We start from the raw sequence: 17,865 nt of genomic DNA on the forward strand, positions 1-17,865 counted from the left end.
GTCACCACCCCTGGTTCACCCTTTGTTTTTGATGCTGCTGCCACCACTTCTATAACACCTTTAAGAGTGTCATGGAAAGCTTGCTGGTGCACCATCACTTCTCCTGAGATCACTAATGGAAGCTCAGATATGGGATCGAAAGGGAGAGATTGTTCCTTCACATAGAGAAGGAGGATGGCATGCTTTCTTCCCTTGCCTGGCCAAACTGGACCTGATGCAGCTGTTTTAGGACGGGGATTGGTATCTATTTGTGTATTTTCTTGCTTTTTGTCTTTGACTGTTGATATGGTCAGTGGACTAATCGAGAAACTTTACTACCTTGACATTTGGGAGTTGTAGCTGCTGGGATTTATAGTTCACCTAAAATCAGAGAGCATTCCGAATTCCACCAATGATGTAAGTGAATCAAACGTGGTACACAGAGCTCCCCTGACCAACAGGAAATACTGGAAGGGGTTTGGTGGGCATTGACCTTGAGTTGTGAAGTTGTAGTTCACCTACATCCAGAAAGTATGGAGAACTATGGATCTGGACCAAATTTGGCATGAATACTCAATGTGCCCAAATGTGAACACTGGTGGAGTTTGGGGAAAATAGACCTTGACATTTGGGAGTTGTAGTTGCTGGGATGTATAGTTCACCTACAATCAAAGTGCATTCTGAACCCCACCAATGATAGAATTGGGCCAAACTTCCCACACAGAACCCTCATGACCAACAGAAAATACTATGTGTTTCTGATGGTCTTTGGTGTCCCCTCTGACACCCTCTCGTGACCCCCAGAGGTTGAGAAACGCTGGTCTACAGCTATCAATTATCTCATTGCTCTTAGTTGGCTATACAGATGTCCATTGGCTCTTTATGATTCTAACAGAGAGGAAGGCACACGTGGCATCTTAACGATGGCACAATTATAGTCTCTTGTTCTCTGGCCATGAACACTCATTTGGAAAGTATTTCTAGGTCGGTACTTCAGGCGGCTGGAAAATTAAGGGAGTATTAGGGAGTCCTTTCTGTCCTACTCTGGTCCCTGGCAGCGCTTTCTCTACACACCGGCATTTTTGCAAACAAAAGATCCTCTGCAAAAGCAGGCAGGTGGGATTATCAATCCTTGGGAGCATCCATGAAAATCTCAATTCAATTCCAAAATGACTTTATGTACCACTGCATTATGTGGTTCTTTAGTCCAACTTAAATGCAATTCTGGCATGACTTGAATTAATACAATCCGGAGGTGATGTGAATTTCTGTGCAACTTCCTACTGCTTCCTTCCAGTGCTAAACCCTAACTGACAAATCCCAACTGACAAAATAACGGACATTCCAAAGAGCCCCCCCCCCCCCCCGAGATCCTTAAAGGGACAGGGCAGTAGGTCAGAGCTTCTGGTGGCATGACATTCCCATCTAAAACTTACTAATAAATTTTGACCCTTATTGATAACAAATTTCAGGAAAAAAAATCTATTTCTGTTTTATTGACTATTCTAAAACCTTTGACTGTGTGGATCATAATAAATTGTGGCAAGTTCTTGGTGGTATGGGCATACCCAATCACCTTGTTCTCTCTGGAGAACAAGCCCTATGAGGAGCGGCTTAAGGAGCTGGGCATGTTTCGCCTGAAGAAGAGAAGAATGAGAGGAGATATGATAGCCATGTATAAATATGTGAGAGGAAGCCACAGGGAGGAGGAAGCAGATCAAGGGTCTGGAGAACAAGCCCTATGAGGAACAGCTTAAGAAGCTGGGCATGTTTCGCCTGAAGAAGAGAAGGCTGAGAGGAGACATGATAGACATGTATAAATATGTGAGAGGAAGCCACAGGGAGAAGGGAACAAGCTTGTTTTGTGCTTCCCTGGAGACTAGGACGCAATGGAGCAATGGCTTCAAACTACAAGAGAGGAGATTCCATCTGAACATGAGGAAGAACTTCCTGACTGTGAGAGCCGTTCAGCAGTGGAACTCTCTGCCCCGGAGTGTGGTGGAGGCTCCTTCTTTGGAAGCTTTTAAACAGAGGCTGGATGGCCATCTGTCAGGGGTGATTTGAATGCAATATTCCTGCTTCTCGGCAGAATGGGTTGGACTGGATGGCCCATGAGGTCTCTTACAACTCTTTGATTCTATGATTTTATGATTCCTGAGGAATCTGTATAAGGATCAAGTAGCAACAGTCAGAACTGACCACGGAACAACTGACTGGTTCAAGATTGGGAAAAGCGTGCAGCAGGGTTGTCTACTCTCCCCCAACCTATTCAACTTGTTTGCAGAACACATCATGCGATGTGCAGGGCTTGACGAATGCAAGGCTGGGGTGAAAATGGCTGGGAGAAACATTAACAACCTTAGATATGCAGATGACACCACTTTGATGGCCAAAAGCGAGGAGGAGCTGAGGATCCTTCTAATCAAGCAGAAAAAGGAAAACGCAAAAGCTGGGTTGCAGCTAAACATAAAAAAAGCCAAGGTTATGGCAACAAGAATGACTGACAACTGGGAAATAGAGGGAGAAAATGTGGAGGCCGTGACAAACTTTGTATTTCTAGGTGCAAAGATGACTGCAGATGCAGACTGTGGCCAGGAAATCAGAAGACGCTTCCTTCTTGGGAGGAGAGCAATGACAAATCTTGGTAAAATAGTGAAGAGACATCACACTGGCAACAAAGATCCGCATAGTCAAAGCAATTGTATTCCTTCCCCGTAGTCACCTATGGATGTGAGAGCTGCACCATAAGGAAGGCAACGGAAGAGAGATGCTTTTGAGCTGTGGTGCTGGAGGAAAGTTCTGAGAGTGCCTTGGACCGCGAGAAGATCCAACCAGTTCATCCTCCAGGAAATAAAGCCCGACTGCTCACTGAAGGGAAGGATATGAGAGGCCAAGATGAAGTCCTTTGGCCACATCATGAGAAGAAAGGAAAGCTTAGAGAAGACAATGATGCTGGGGAAAATGGAAGGAAAAAGGAAGAGGGGCCGACCAAGGGCAAGATGGATGGATGGGATCCTTGAAGTGACTGGATTGACCTTGAAGGAGCTGGGGGTGGTGACGGCCAACAGGGAACTCTGGCGTGGGCTGGTCCATGAGGTCACGAAGAGTCGGAAATGACTGGACGAATGAACAACAACAAAAAGGTCTCCCTAGCACAAGATGAAGTTCAACAGTGACAAATGCAAGAGACTCCACTTAGTCAGAAAAAATGAAATGCAAAGATACAGAATGGTGGACGCCTGGCTCAAGAGGAGTACGTGTGGAAAAGATCTAGGAGTCCTCGTGGGGAGGAAGGTGTACACGAGGCAACAATGTGATGTGGTGGCAAAAAAATCCAGTGGGATTTTGGCCTGCATCAATAGTGCCTAGATCCAGGGAAGTCATGCTCCACATGCTATATTCTGCCCTGAATATTGTGTCCAATTCCGGGCTCCACAATTGAAGGGTAGCCATATTGAAGAGAGATACTGACAAGCTGGAATGTGTCCAGAGGAGGGTGACTAAAATGATAAAAGGTCTGAAGAACAAGCCCTATGAGGAGCGGCTTAAGGAGCTGGGTATGTTTAGCCTGAAGAAGAAAAGACTGAGAGGAGACATAATGAGGGCCATGTTAAATACGTGATAGGAAGTCATAGGGGGGAGGGAGCAAGCTTGTTTTCTGCTGCCCTGGAGACTAGGACGCAGTGGAATAATGGCTTCAAACTACAGGAAAATACTGTTGTTTTCTGATGGTCTTTTTTTTTACCCCTCTGACACCCCCTTGCGATTCCCAGGTTGAGAAACGCTGGTCTACAGCAATCAATTATCTCATTGGTCTAAGCTGGCTATACAGATATCCATTGGCTCTTTATAATTCTAACAGAGAGGAAGGCACATGTGGGATCTTAACGATGGCACAACTATCGTCTCTTGTTCTCTGGCCATGAACACTCAGTTGGAAAGCATCTCTAGTTCGGTACTTCAGACGGCTGGGAAATTAAGGGATGAATTAGGGAGTCATTTGTGTCCAACATTGGTCCTTGGTAGCTCTTTCTCTACACATCAACATTTTTGCAAACAAAACGTCCTCTGCAAAAGCAGGCAGGTGGGATTTTCAATCCTTGGGGGCATCCGTGAAAATCCCTTTTTTAAAACTGCGTCTCCTTCAATGCAATTTCAACATGACTTTATGTACCACTGCATTATACAATTCTGTAGTCTAACTTAAATGCAATTCTGACATGACTTCAATTAATACAACCCTGATGTGAATTTCTGTACACCTTCTACCTTCCTATACTTCCTTCCAGTGCTAAACACTGACAAATCCTAACTGACAAAATAAAGGCCCTTCCAAAGCCAGTAGGATCCGATCCTTCCCAGTTCCTTAAAGAGACAGGACGTTAGATTAGAGCTTCTGGTGGTACGATAGTGCTACAAAATCCCTTTACATACTGATCTAATCTAGACTAATAAAGTTGTGATTTTGTGTATTATGTTGATTGTTGGTTGACGAGGCAATAAAACTGCTCCGACACACAGCCATAAAGCAATAAACCAATTAGCTTGGCCCAATTCTATCATTGGTGGGGTTCAGAATGTTCTGTGATTGTAGGTGAACTATACATCCCAGCAACTACAACTCCCAAATGTCAAGGTCTATTTTCCCCAAACTCCACCAGTGTTCACATTTGGGCATAGTGAGTATTCGTGTAGATGGGTTGTTGTAGGTTTTTCCGGGCTATATGGCCATGTTCTGGGGGCAATTTTTCTCCTGACGTTTCGCCTGCATCTATGGCAAGCATCCTCAGAGGTAGTGAGGTCTGTTGGAACTAGGCAAAATGGGTCTATATATCTGTGGAATGACCAGGGTGCTGGAGCTAGGTAGGAAGGGATCCCACTGGAGCATTGCAACACACCCAAATACCTGGGAGTCACTTTGGACCTACAAGAAGCACTGCCTGAACATCAAGCAAAAAGTGGGCGCTAGAAACATCATCATACGAAAGCTGACAGGCACAACCTGGGGATCACAACCAGATACAGTGAAGGCATCTGCCCTTGCGCTGTGCTACTCCGCTGCTGAGTATGCATGCCCAGTGTGGAACACATCTCACCACACTAAAACAGTGGATGTGGCTCTTAATGAGACATGCTGCATTATCACGGGGTGTCTGCGCCCTACACCACGGGAGAAATTACACTGTCTAGTCGGTATCGCACCACCTGACATCCACCGGGACAAAGGACTTTTGTTTGCTGGGGCTAGCTGTGAATGTTTCAGCTGATCACCTATTCGTGTAGAGTTTGGTCCAGACCCATCATTGTTTGAGTCCAAAGCAATCTCTGGATGTAGGTGAACTGCAACTCCAAAACCAAAGGACACTGCCCACCAAACCCTTCCAGTATTTTCAGTTGGTCATGGGAGTGCTTTGTGCCAAGTTTGGTTCAATTCCATTGTTGGTGAGGTTCAGAATGCTCTTTGATTGTAGGTGAACTATAAATCCCAGCAACTACAACTACAACTCTCAAATGTCAAGGTCTTGTTGTTGTTCATTTTTCATTTTTTTTAGTGAAGGACATACACTGGGTTGTTAGGTGTCTTGTGTCCAAATTTGGTGTCAATTCGTCCAGTGGTTTTTGAGTTCTGTTAATAACACCAACGAACATTACATTTTTATTTATATAGATAGATAATAATAGTGCTAAACCCCAACTGACAGATCCTAACTGACAAAATAACAGACATTCCAAAGTCAGGAGGAACCGATCCCTCCCAGATCCTTAAAGTAGATTAGAGCTTTATATACTGATCTAGACTAGTAAACTTTTGTGACTTGAAAAGAAATAAATCATCTTCATTGTGAAGAATTTATTCTTTATACAGTCATGAAATATAGAAAAGAGAGAGAGAGAGAGAGAAAGGGGGGGGGGAGACAGAAATTTACGTGTGGGGATGGGATAGAAAGTGGACAGGGAAAAATTGGAGGTCTTATTTCTTTATATTTATATTATATTTTGTAGCACTATTGTGCCACCAGAATACTTATATTATAATATTATATTATCATTATATTCTTTATATTTATATTAAATGTGAACACTGGTGGAGTTTGGGGAAAATAGACCTTGACAATTGGGTAGTTGTAGTTGCTGGGATTTATAGTTCACCTACAATCAAAGAGCATTCTGAAATCCACCAATGATAGACTTGAACCAAACTTGGCACACAGAACTCCCGTGACCAAGAGAAAGTACTGGAAGGGTTTGGTGGGCATTGACCTTGAGTTTTGGAGTTGTAGTTCACCTACATCCAGAAAGCACTGTGGACTCAAACACTGATGGATCTGGACCAAACTTGGCACAAATACTCAATATACCCATATGTGAACACTGCTGGAGTTTGAGGGTAACTGCTTATTAGAGGGAAGGATAGTAGAGGCCAAGATGAAGTACTTTGGCCACATCATGAATCATAGAATCAAAGAGTTGGAAGAGACCTCATGGGCCATCCAGTCCAACCCCTTTCTGCCAAGAAGCAGGAATATTGCATTCAAATCACCCCTGACAGATGGCCATCCAGCCTCTGCTTAAAAGCTTCCAAACCTACATCCACTGAGAACACTGTGGACTCAAAGAATGTTGGAGCTGGACCAAACTTGGCACGAATATTCAATATGCCCATTTGTGAACACTGATGGAATTTGGGGGAAATAGACTTGACATTTGGGAGTTGTATTTGCTAGGATGTATAGTTCACCTACAATGAAAGAGTATTCTGAATCCCACCAAGGATAGTATTGGGACAAACTTCCCACACAGAACCCCCATGACCAATAGAAAATACTGTGTTTTCTGATGGTCTTTGGCAACCAGGGGGTCCTGACCAACAGGTTGTGAAACGCTGGTCTAGAGAAATCAATTATCTTTACAGAAAACCCACACACACAGATAGATATCTACAGAAAAACTCCAACCATCACCCAAGTCAAAAAAGAAGCACCATCAAAGCCTTGGCAGACTGTCCAAAAAGAATATGCGAAGCCCACCTCCCTCAAGAGGAACTGAACCACCTCAACTGGGCTCTCCAGGCCCATGGAGACTCCACCTCAGACATCAGAAGATACCAGAAGACAACCGAGAAGAAGCCACGAGAGTCAAGATGAAGACCCACCCAGAGGAAAAGGGTTCTTGCCAGACATCAAGGGAACCACTGACCGCAGAGGGAAGCTGATGAGGAAACACAACATACAACTATCTACAGACCCACCAAGAAAATCCAACAAATGCGACGTTCAGCAAAGGACAAGAGGGATCCTCTCACCTCTGCAGGAGTCTACCGTATACCATGCAGCTGTGGACAAGTCTACAGAGGGACCACCAAACGCAGCAGCATTGCCCAACACACACATCAAGGAACATGAAAGGCACTGCAGACTACTTCAGCCAGAGAAGTCATCCATAGCAGAGCACCTGAGGAACCAACCTGGACACAGCATATTATTGGAGAACACAGAAATGCTGGACCACGCTCACAACCACCATGTCAGAATACACAGAGAAGCCATTGAAATCCACAAGAAGCATGTAGACAACCCTTCGTGACTTCATGGACCACCCCATGCCGAAGCTCTTTGTTGACAGTCACCACCCCCACTGCTTCAGAGTCAAGCCAGTCGCTTCAAGGACTCATAGATCTTACATTCCAGGTTCCTAGGGTGTGTTGATCTTTAGATCCATTTAGTTTTCTTAGCAAGAATACTGAGGTGGGTTGTCATGGTAGAGAGGTCTTTCCCTATCTAAACTCAAAGCTAGCTTGGAGACGAAGTAGTTAGACCTTCTTCCAATGGCAGAGAAATCCTGGGATATTCTCCACCCTAGTGCTGAGTTGCTATTTTAGAAAGAGCAGGTCTTTCCCTATCCAAACTCAGAACTAGTTTTAAAGGCAAGAGGTTAATACTTACGATGGCTTGCCTGAGCTGGCCTGACTTGACCACAAGCACATCTGAGTCTTTTGGTATACTGTAGAAGGCAGAAGAGCTTCTCAAAATGGAGATTTCATCCCCAGGAAAAGGGGCGGTCTCAAGATCAAAAATATACTTTTGCAAGCCAACAGCAGCAAAGGCTTTGCAGGCTGATTTCAAGCCTCTGTTAATGGTTAACTATCAGGGTGTTGCTGAGACTGTAACAACCCTGGAAGACATGCAAAAAAGAGTGCTATTTCCTACAACTATGGGGCAATGCAAATCAAACTCCTGGGAGATGGAACACTGAGGCACATTCAAACAGCCTGTTTGATACTCTTTGGACAACATGAAGGCGTTTCTATGACCCTGGGCCTCTCTCTCTCTCGCCTCCTGGTGATCCTGACACTCCTTTGCACTTTCAATTCCAATCGATCAGCCCTATCTAAACCACCAGCCCCATCAAGGTCAAATCCCTCGTTAGCTGGCTGAGAACTATCCTCCCTTCCTGCCTCCTCCCTTCCTTCATCAGGCACTCACTCTCAGTAGTTTCACTTTGCCCAGCGTCAACCCTTGCTGTGGGAAACAACTGAACTTCTGCCCCCTGGTCCTGGTCTTCCTCGTCTAACACAGGAACATCCTTGCTTTGCATCTGACTCTGAATCTGAATCTGAATCTCATCATCCCCATCAGAATCATTGACACCATCACTCTGTGAGTCCAGCTGAGTCACAACACCTACAATCAAAGAGCCCACAATAGATCTGCACCAAACTTGGCACACTACCTACTTGGCCAACATTGAATACTGGTGGGGCTGGGGGGGCTGTTTATGAATTCTGGGAGTTGTAGTTCACCAACACCAAAAAGGAAGAGAAGGTTCCTAATATCAGAGTGAGACCCTTGGGTCTATGCACAGCGGAATTGAGGTTACCAGATCACACAGACGCAAAACAGGACTCACTGCAGTTTTCAGTTTCAAAAATAACAAAGTTTATTTAGCACATCTTAAGACAGGTCTACTTCCAAGCGGACTACATCTTGAACACTGCAAAGCACAGCACACAACAGTTTTCAGACCATCTGCTTATCTCGTTTCTCTCTGGCTGGATCCTCCCTTTTTCTTCCCAGGCAGGAAACTGAGTTATCTAACTTCTGTCAAGGTCTTTACTCTCTCTGCCTCTAGCAACAATAATTCTAGCATACAATTGAACATAACTGAATCCATTTTGAATACATATGAACACCATTGTTAAACATATTGAAACTCATTGAAAAACATACATGCATACATTCAATAATCCTGACACCTAACCCAGGTGACCCCTCTGACACCCCCTCATGACCCCCTCAGGGGTTCTGACCCCCAGGTTGAGAAACACTACCCTAAATGGTTTGTGACCTGCTTATCTTTGTGACTACATATTCCCTTGCAAACCTGCACGATCTCTAAGATCTCCTGTTACAGGCACAGTTGGTGGGAATGAGAGAGAGGACCTTGGTGGTGGCCCCTCGGCTCTGGAAGTCCCTCCCCAGGGAGATTAGGCTGGTACTAGGGCTGGGCAACCACGGAAAAATTTGTTTCTAAACTCGATTCGTTTTTAGGGGGTTTTTGCGTTTCGTTATTTAAAAGAATTCCGAAATTTTCCTTAAAAAAGGGTTAGATATTTACGAAATTTCGGAAATTACGAAACAATTTCGAAACAATTACGAATCGATTACGAATTGATTCGTTAATGGCGGCCGCGATCGCGCAATACGCTAAAAAAACTTCTGAAGCTTCCCTCTCCCTCTGTTGTTGGCTGTTGGTGTGATAATTATATATTTTTTTCACTGAGAAAACAAACAGCAACCCTAAAACTTGCACCAGACATGCGGAAATAATAATGAAACATTTACGAATCAATAACGAATGAATTCCGGAACAATTACGAAACGAATTGGAAAAATTCGTTTCGTTTTTTAGTTGCTCCTGAATGGTTCAATATCGCTTCGTTATAAAAAAAAATAACGAATTTTTAACGAATTACGAAATTATGAAACGAAACCGCCCAGCCCTAGCTGGTACCCACCCTGTCCATCTTCTCCAAAGACTTAAAACGTAGATGGTCTATTGTGCTTGTAAGAAGACAATTCCCCAGATAACTTGGCCCAGCCAGGACCCAAAATATTGTCCTTGCACTTTACTACTGTTCTGTACCCGAAGTTATAATGCTCCTTCTTACATTGCCCTCTATCCCTACTGTTACCATTTGACTTAGGCAGTTTATCCATCAGCCCTATGCTCACAATGCCCAGAAATTGATTATTTTGCAGATTCATTGGTTGTGGTTTGATGGTTGTGCTTATATTTTGTTATAACGTTGTTGTTTTATTCTGTTTTATGCTGCCATTGATGTATTTTAGTGTGTTATATTTCAACTATGTTGATCGGGCTCATCCCCATATAAGCTGCCCTGAGTCCCTCTGGGGAGATTTATTTATTTGTCGTGTCAGGGCAACCAGTCAATTGTATTACATTTCTAACAGAACAAAACAAACAAACAGACAAAACACAAAATTTGCAAGCTTGGTAGTTGATTAAATGTCCTTTGACCAGTATCTGGCCACTTGGAGTGCCTCTGGTGTTACTATAAGAGGGTCCTCCATTGTGCATGTGGCAGGGCTCAGGTTGCATTGCAGCAGATGGTCAATGGTTTGCTCCTCTCTGCACTCACATGTCGTGGATTCCACTTTGTGGCCCCATTCCTGAAGGTTGGCTCTGCATCTCGTGGGGCCAGAGCGCAGTCTGTTCAGCACCTTCCAAGTCGCCCAGTCCTCTGTGTGCCCAGGAGGGAGTCTCTCATTTGGTATCAGCCATGGATTGAGGTTCTGGGTTTGAGCCTGCCACTTTTGGACTCTCGCTTGCTGAAGTGTTCCAGCGAGTGTCTCTGTAGATCTTAGAAAACTATGTTTGGATTTAAGTCGTTGACGTGCTGGCTGATACCCAAACAGGGGATGAGCTGGAGATGTCTCTGCCTTGGTCCTTTCACTATTGGCTGCCACTTCCCGGCGGATGTCAGGTAGTGCAATACCAGCTAAGCAGTGTAATTTCTCCAGTGGTGTAGGGCGCAGACACCCCATGATAATGCAGCATGTCTCATTAAGAGCCACATCCACTGTTTTAGTGTGGTGAGATGTGTTCCACACTGGGCATTGTGATCCATTGTGTTTGTGAGAAGACAACTCCCCAGATAACTTGGCCCAGCCAGGACGCAAAATATTGTCCTGTATTGTACTACTGTTCTGTACCCGAAGTTATAATGCTCCTTCTTACATTGCCCTCTATCCCTACTGTTACCATTTGACTTAGGCAGTTTATCCATCAGCCCTATGCTCACAATGCCCAGAAATTGATTATTTTGCAGGTTCATTGCTTGTGGTTTGATGGTTGTGCTTACACTTTGTTATACAGTTGTTTTATTCTGTTTTATGCTGCCATTGATGTATTTTATGTGTTATATTTCAACTATGTTGATTGGGCTCATTCCCATGTAAGCTTCTTCTTTGGAGGCTTTTAAACAGAGGCTGGATGGCCATCTGTCAGGGGTGCTTTGAATGCAATATTCCTGCTTCTTGGCAGAATGGGGTTGGACTGGATGGCCCATGAGGTCTCTTCCAACTCTTTGATTCTATGATTCTATAAGCTGCCCTGAGTCCCTCTGGGGAGATGGAGGCGGAGTGCAAAAATAAAGGTATTATTAGCATTCTTAAATGAGATATTTTCCCCCCATTTGATGTTGAATTGATAAAATGCCTGCTTCTTAATGCTGTGTTGTAAGTATCACATTGTAAAGGAGTGTATTCTTGTGTTTGTGTGTTTTAGAATCCTCCCACTTTCCAGTGCGGTCACAATTTCATTTGATGTGCATGTGAAATTTGTAGTAGGAGTAACCAACTTTTCTGATGGACAATTCGATTTTATAATTCATTCTTGTGGGATCACACTTGGGGCCATTGATGTCAAGCTCTTGGGTGGGTGAGTATGTGTTTTTTTCCTGCAAGTGTTCCTATTCTTTGTGCTGCGAACGACGAGTCATTATCTTCATTTGGTACTGAGAAAGCTATCACAGAATTGTATTGTCGAAGGTTCAAAATGTAATAACCCTACAGTGCAGATGCACTCTCAATGGACAGTATCTAACTCTGTTTTTTCAAAGGCTTTCACGGCTGGAATCACTGAGTTGTTGTAGGTTTTTTCAGGCTGTATGGCCATGTTCTAGAGGCATTCTCTCCTGACGTTTCGTCTGCATCTATGGCAAGTATCCTCAGAGGTAGTGAGGTCTGTTAGAACCAGGAAAAAGGGTTTATATATCTGTGGAATGACCAGGGTGGGACAAAGGACTCTTGTCTGCTGGAGCTAGGTGTGAATGTTTCAACTGACCACCTTGATTAGCATATAATGGCCTGACAGTGCCTAGAGCAAACTTTTGTTGAGAGGTGATTAGATGTCCTTGTTTGTTTCCTCTTTGTTGTTGTGCTGTTGTAATTTTAGAGTTTTTTAATACTGGTAGCCAGATTTTGTTCATTTTCATGGTCTCTTCCTTTCTGTTGAAATTGTCCACATGCTTCTTGTGGATTTCAATGGCTTCTCTGTGTAGTGTGACATGGTGGTTGTGAGAGTGGTTCAGCATTTCTGTGTTCTCAAATCATATGCTGTGTCCAGGCTGGTTCATCAGGTGCTCTGCTATGGCTGACCTCTCTGGTTGAAGGAGTCTGCAGTGCCTTTCATGTTCCTAATCTTGATGCGTGTTTGGGCAATGCCGCATTTGGTGGTCCCTATGGAGACTTCTTGTCCACAGCTACGTGGTACATAGTAGACTCCTGCAGAAGTGAGAGGATCCCTCTTGTCCTTTGCTGAACGTAGTAGTTGTTGGATTTTCTTGGTGGGTCTGTAGATAGTTTGTATGTTGTGTTTCCTCATCAGCTTCCCTCTGCGGTCAGTGGTTCCCTTGATGTATGGCAAGAACACTTTTCCTCTGGGTGGGTCTCTGTCTTGACTCTCGTGGCTTGTTCTTGGTCTTGCAGCTCTTCTGATGTCTGAGGTGGAGTATCCATTGGTCTGTAGAGCCCTGTTTAGGTGGTTATCTATACACATAATAAAAGTGAAAAATGTGTATGTGGCAGAGGTGTCCACTTACACAGGTAGCTTGGGTGTCCTCCTAGATTCAGCACTAACGCTTGAAGCTCAGGTGTTGGTGGTGGCTGGGAGGGTCTTCACACAATTGACACTCGTGCGCCAGCTGCAACCATACCTCGTGAAGTCGGATTTGGCCACGATGGTCCACGCCTTAGTTACCTCTAGATTGGACTATTGCAATGCGCTCTACGTGGGGCTGCCCTTGAAGATGGCCTGGAAATTCCAACTGGTCGAACGGGCGGCAACCAGATTACTAACTGGTGCGAATTACAGAGAGCGGTCAACCCTCCTGTTTAAGGAGCTCCACTTGCTGCCGTTTATTTTCCAGTCCCAATTCAAGGTGCAGGTTTTGACCTACAAAGCCCTGAACAGTTTGGGACCCGCCTACCTGCGCGACCGCATCTCCGTCTACAAACCCACACAACTTCTTTGATCTTCCACAGAGGCTCTTCTCTTGCTCCCGCCTCCATCACAAGCATGACTTGTGGGGACGAGAGAGAGGGCCTTCTCTGTGGTGGCCCCCCGGCTCTGGAATTTGCTCTCCAGAGATATTAGGTAAGCGCCCACCCTGAAGAGCCTGAAAACTTGGCTATTCCAAAGTGCCTCTGATGCAGGCGAAACGTCAGGAGAGAATGCCTCTAGACCATGGCCATATAGCCCAAAAAAACCTACAACAACCCAGTGATTCCGGCCATGAAAGCCTTCGACAATACAAAGGTATTGATTAGCAACTGAACAGATTGCAGGGGTTTGGGGGACTGAGTCAACAGGATGGAAGTTGTAGTTCACCCTGCATCAACTGTGCTAGGTTTTTTCTAATAAATAGTGTTACTACGAGGGTTGAACGAAAAGTAAAAGGCCTATGGGATAAATGTGTTATTTCAGCTGTCAACATGCCGTCTTCCAAAGAACCCTTGTTATTTCTATTTGATTGCACTCTAGAGGTTTTCCCTTGCCCTGTGAATGCTACAGTTCTCATGCTTATTGCTTTATTTTGCAGTGTGCTTTCATCATCACAGATATCAACAGTCAAGCAGTCTCTTGCGGCAGATTTACAACGACAAGTAAGGCGCCTGTCTATCAGCAAGGGATGGGAAGGCATTAATACCCAAAACATGGATGAGAGAGCATGCTGATCACTTTTGCGGATGACACCAAATTTATTAGGAACTAGCTGTACCCGCCATGTGTTGCTGTGGCCAACCTTCCCCCTCTCTTGGTCTTCCTTCTTTCTCTCTGTATTTCCCTCTCTCTTTCCTTCTCTTCTCTTCTCTTCTCTTCTCTTCTCTTCTCTTCTCTTCTCTTCTCTTCTCTTCTTCTTCCCTTCCATTTCACCAACCTTTTCTTTCCCTTCCTCTTTCTCCCCTTTCTTCCTTCTCTACCAAACTACAAGAAAGGAGATTCCATCTGAACATAAGGAAGAACTTCCTGACTGTGAGAGCCGTTCAGCAGTGGAACTCTCTGCTGCGGAATGTGTTGGAGGCTCCTTCTTTGAAAGCTTTTAAACAGAGGCTGGATGGCCATCTGTCAGGGGTGATTTGAATGCAATATTCCTGCTTCTTGGCAGAATGGGGTTGGACTGGATGGCCCATGAGGTCTCTTCCAACTCTTTGAGTCTATGATTCTATGATTCTTGGACTGCAACTCCAAGCAGTCCTCCTGATCTACCTACCTACCTACCTACCTCTATCTAATCTATTTATCTGGAGGATTGCTGGGAGTTGGAGTCCAGGAATAGGAAATTGGAAATATGCAGAGGGACTGGGATGCTCTCAAAGAAATCTAAGGAAAAAAAAAACTCCCATCTTGGAAGCAGTGCATTTGGGTCAACCTCCTCTCCTAAAGGGCCTGGTCTAGGGGATGCTGGGAGCTGTAGTCCGGAAGAGAGTGTGATTCTGGCCATAAAAGCCTTTGGCAACACAGATGCATTAATAATGGGTCAAGGGCCGTGTGCCGTCGTGCCTGGGGGCTATTATTCTCAATAAAGGAGGGGTGGACGTGGCATCTTTTCCCCAGGGGATTGCTTCTTGCCCTCCTATAGGAAACTGGAACTCCCAAAAACCCAAAACGCTGTAAATAGCTCAAAATAAGTTTTATTTATCATAAAGTAATTTCTTCAAAGCAATGAGCTGGAAAACTTTAGAGGGGTGAAGGAAAACATACGTTACAGTCTCAATTAGTCCTGGGTCCAAGGGGTTTGAAGCTGAGAAGCCTCACCAAGTTTCCTCCTTCCTCAATGGCTGTGAATGCCGGAGCAAACCACAACCCCAGTTCAGATGGCCTATGTTTTGAAGATTCAGGATCTTCCTTTGGTGCCAAAAGAACCGGCATGAAGGCGCCTGGGTCTCCTCAGGACGATCTGGACATAAAGCATTGTCCCAGGGGTAAAAAACCTAAGAGGTAACTTAAATCAGGGTCCTTTAGAATCAAGTCTCTTACATCCATCTGGTACAAACTCTGAAGGCAGAATGAAGAGAAAAAGGAAGTTCTCCCCTCTTGCAGGAAGAGGTGGAGCCAGACAGTACTGATTGACAGCTACAAGAAATCAATCCATACAACTATACATAAGCAGGGTAAAAAGGGGCAGGATTAAACATGATACAACAGTTTAAGTCTTACAACTAACAGTTCTATACATAGGTGGCACCACTTGCGCCATCACAGGCCGCTTAGCCAAACTGCAAGGGGAAATGTGACTTTCCACTGGTTCTTATTCTCTTTCTTCATCCTGCAGTTATGTCCCATTGCACAGCACGTCTGTGATGAAGTGAAGCTGAAATGGCTGGACTCTGTAAATGGTGAGAAGCTTGAACCCTCCCTAGACTTATTAACATTGCTGACTTTCACTAACATGTAAAACCCTGCTGTAGTGGGCAGTGCTCCCATGAGCATTGGGAAATTTCAAGAGGAGTAACTTCTGGAGATGAAGGTTGGTTTGGAATATTGTGGGGAGGGATCAAGCACATAAGGTGGGAATGAGTGGATGTGAAGCGTTCCTACAAAGAAGCAAAACTAAGATGTGTATCAAGAACTCTGTTTTTCTCTCTCATCTTTTCCCTTGGTCTCACTCCTTAGTTTCTTTCTCTGTTCCAATAAGCTTTCTTTGTCCCCTTCACACGTAGCGCTAGGCTTCTCTCCTCTTTGCTTGAAGGATGAGCATGGAAAGCACGAGGTTGCACTTCCTCCAGAATGGCTCCTGTACTTCAACTTCCTGGTATTCAAAAACAGACAGTGTAGTCCCAGAGTCTCTAAGGTTTGGGATATGATCCATTTCATCACTCTCAAAGGATTGGCTCCACTGTTTAGGCCATTGTTACAGACTCAGCCTTGCTCTGAATTGGCCAGGTATCTTTTTTGGTGAGCAGGGCCTTTGCCAAACATCGGCCAAGAAGGGTATTCCCTGCTACCAAATTGCTAGGTATGCAAGACAGGTATGCTGTCGTGCCTGGGGCTGTAGCTCTTAGTGAAAGAGACTTGGACGTGACATCTTTTCCCCAGGAGATTGCTTCTTGCCCTCCTTTAGGGAACTGGAACTCCCAAAGACCAGGACACAACAGATAACTCGAAATGGTATTTATTGTTGACAAAGAGTTATCTTTCTGGGGGATTAATCTTGATATTTCAAAAGGGACAAGGAAAATATACGTTACAGTCTCTGAAGCCCTGGGTCCAAGGAGTTTTGCAGCTGAGAAGCTTTCCCTGTCCCCTCTTTCCTCAATGGCTGTGAAAGTTGGAACAAACACAACCCCCAGCCCAATGGCCTATGTTGAAGGCACAGAGTCTTCCTTTTGATGCCAAAGGACCGGTTTGAGGGCGCTTGGGCCTCCTCAACGTCGTCCAGAGTGAACTGGGCATGAAGTTATGAGTCCCAAGGGTAAAACCTGAGAATTGGTAATGAGATATAACTTATCCAAGGGCTTTTAGAGCCAAGTCCTTTTTCACGTCCATCTGCTGAGATGTTTGATGGTGGAATGAGAAGAAAGCCCTGCCCTCTTCCCCAGGAAGGGGAGGAGCCAAACAATTAAGCAGGGGAGGCAATTCAACAGATGCAAACAACATTGATTGACAGCTACAAATAATCAATCAATCCGACTATACATTTACAAACTAGGCAAGTTTGGGCATGTTATACCCAAGTTTGGGCACTTTAAAGTTTTACACATAGGTGGCGCCACTCGCGCCGTCACAACAGGATCAACTATGGAAGTCCTTCCACAAGAAACCAAGTTTGTTCTATTCCCTAACAATTTTACAGGGTTACTGCAAAAGAATGCCCCACTTTCAGAAAGGGAAAGTCTTCAATTTTTGTCCACCTACATGCCGCCTGAAAAAACCAAGATTATGGCAACAAGAATGATTGACAACTGGAAAATAGAAGGAGAAACTGTGGAGGCCGTGACAGACTTTGTATTTCTAGGTGCAAAGATTACTGCAGATGCAGACTGTAGCCAGGAAATCAGAAGACGCTTACTTCTTGGGAGGAGAGCAATGTCCAGTCTCGATAAAATAGTGAAGAGTAGAGACATCAGACTGGCAACAAAGATCCATTGCCTAGTCAAAGCCATGGTATTCCCTGTAGTCACCTACGGATGTGTATTCCCTGTAGTCACCTACGGATGTGAGAGCTGGACCTTAGGGAAGGCTGAGCGAAGGAAGATCGATGCTTTTGAGCTGTGGTGTTGGAGGAAAGTTCTGAGAGTGCCTTGGACTGCAAGAAGATCCAACCAGTCCATCCTCCAGGAAATAAAGCCCAACTGCTCACTG

General features: G+C 44.7%; 1 protein-coding gene across 1 annotated transcript in view; it reads left to right on the forward strand.

Moving 5' to 3' along the window:
- The window catches only part of LOC132772965 (BPI fold-containing family B member 3-like), a 35,176-nt gene that overhangs the window by 2,222 nt on the left and 15,089 nt on the right, over positions 1-17,865 (forward strand). Inside the window, exons 2-4 of the mRNA XM_067468292.1 lie at positions 11,788-11,940; positions 14,102-14,165; positions 15,836-15,899. Of these exons, the coding sequence (XP_067324393.1) occupies positions 15,897-15,899 (3 nt within the window). The 5' untranslated portion in view covers positions 11,788-11,940; positions 14,102-14,165; positions 15,836-15,896. The remainder of the gene's footprint in view (positions 1-11,787; positions 11,941-14,101; positions 14,166-15,835; positions 15,900-17,865) is intronic.

The sequence above is a fragment of the Anolis sagrei genome, chromosome 4 (assembly GCF_037176765.1).
Source record: "Anolis sagrei isolate rAnoSag1 chromosome 4, rAnoSag1.mat, whole genome shotgun sequence".
Lineage (NCBI taxonomy): Eukaryota > Metazoa > Chordata > Lepidosauria > Squamata > Dactyloidae > Anolis > Anolis sagrei.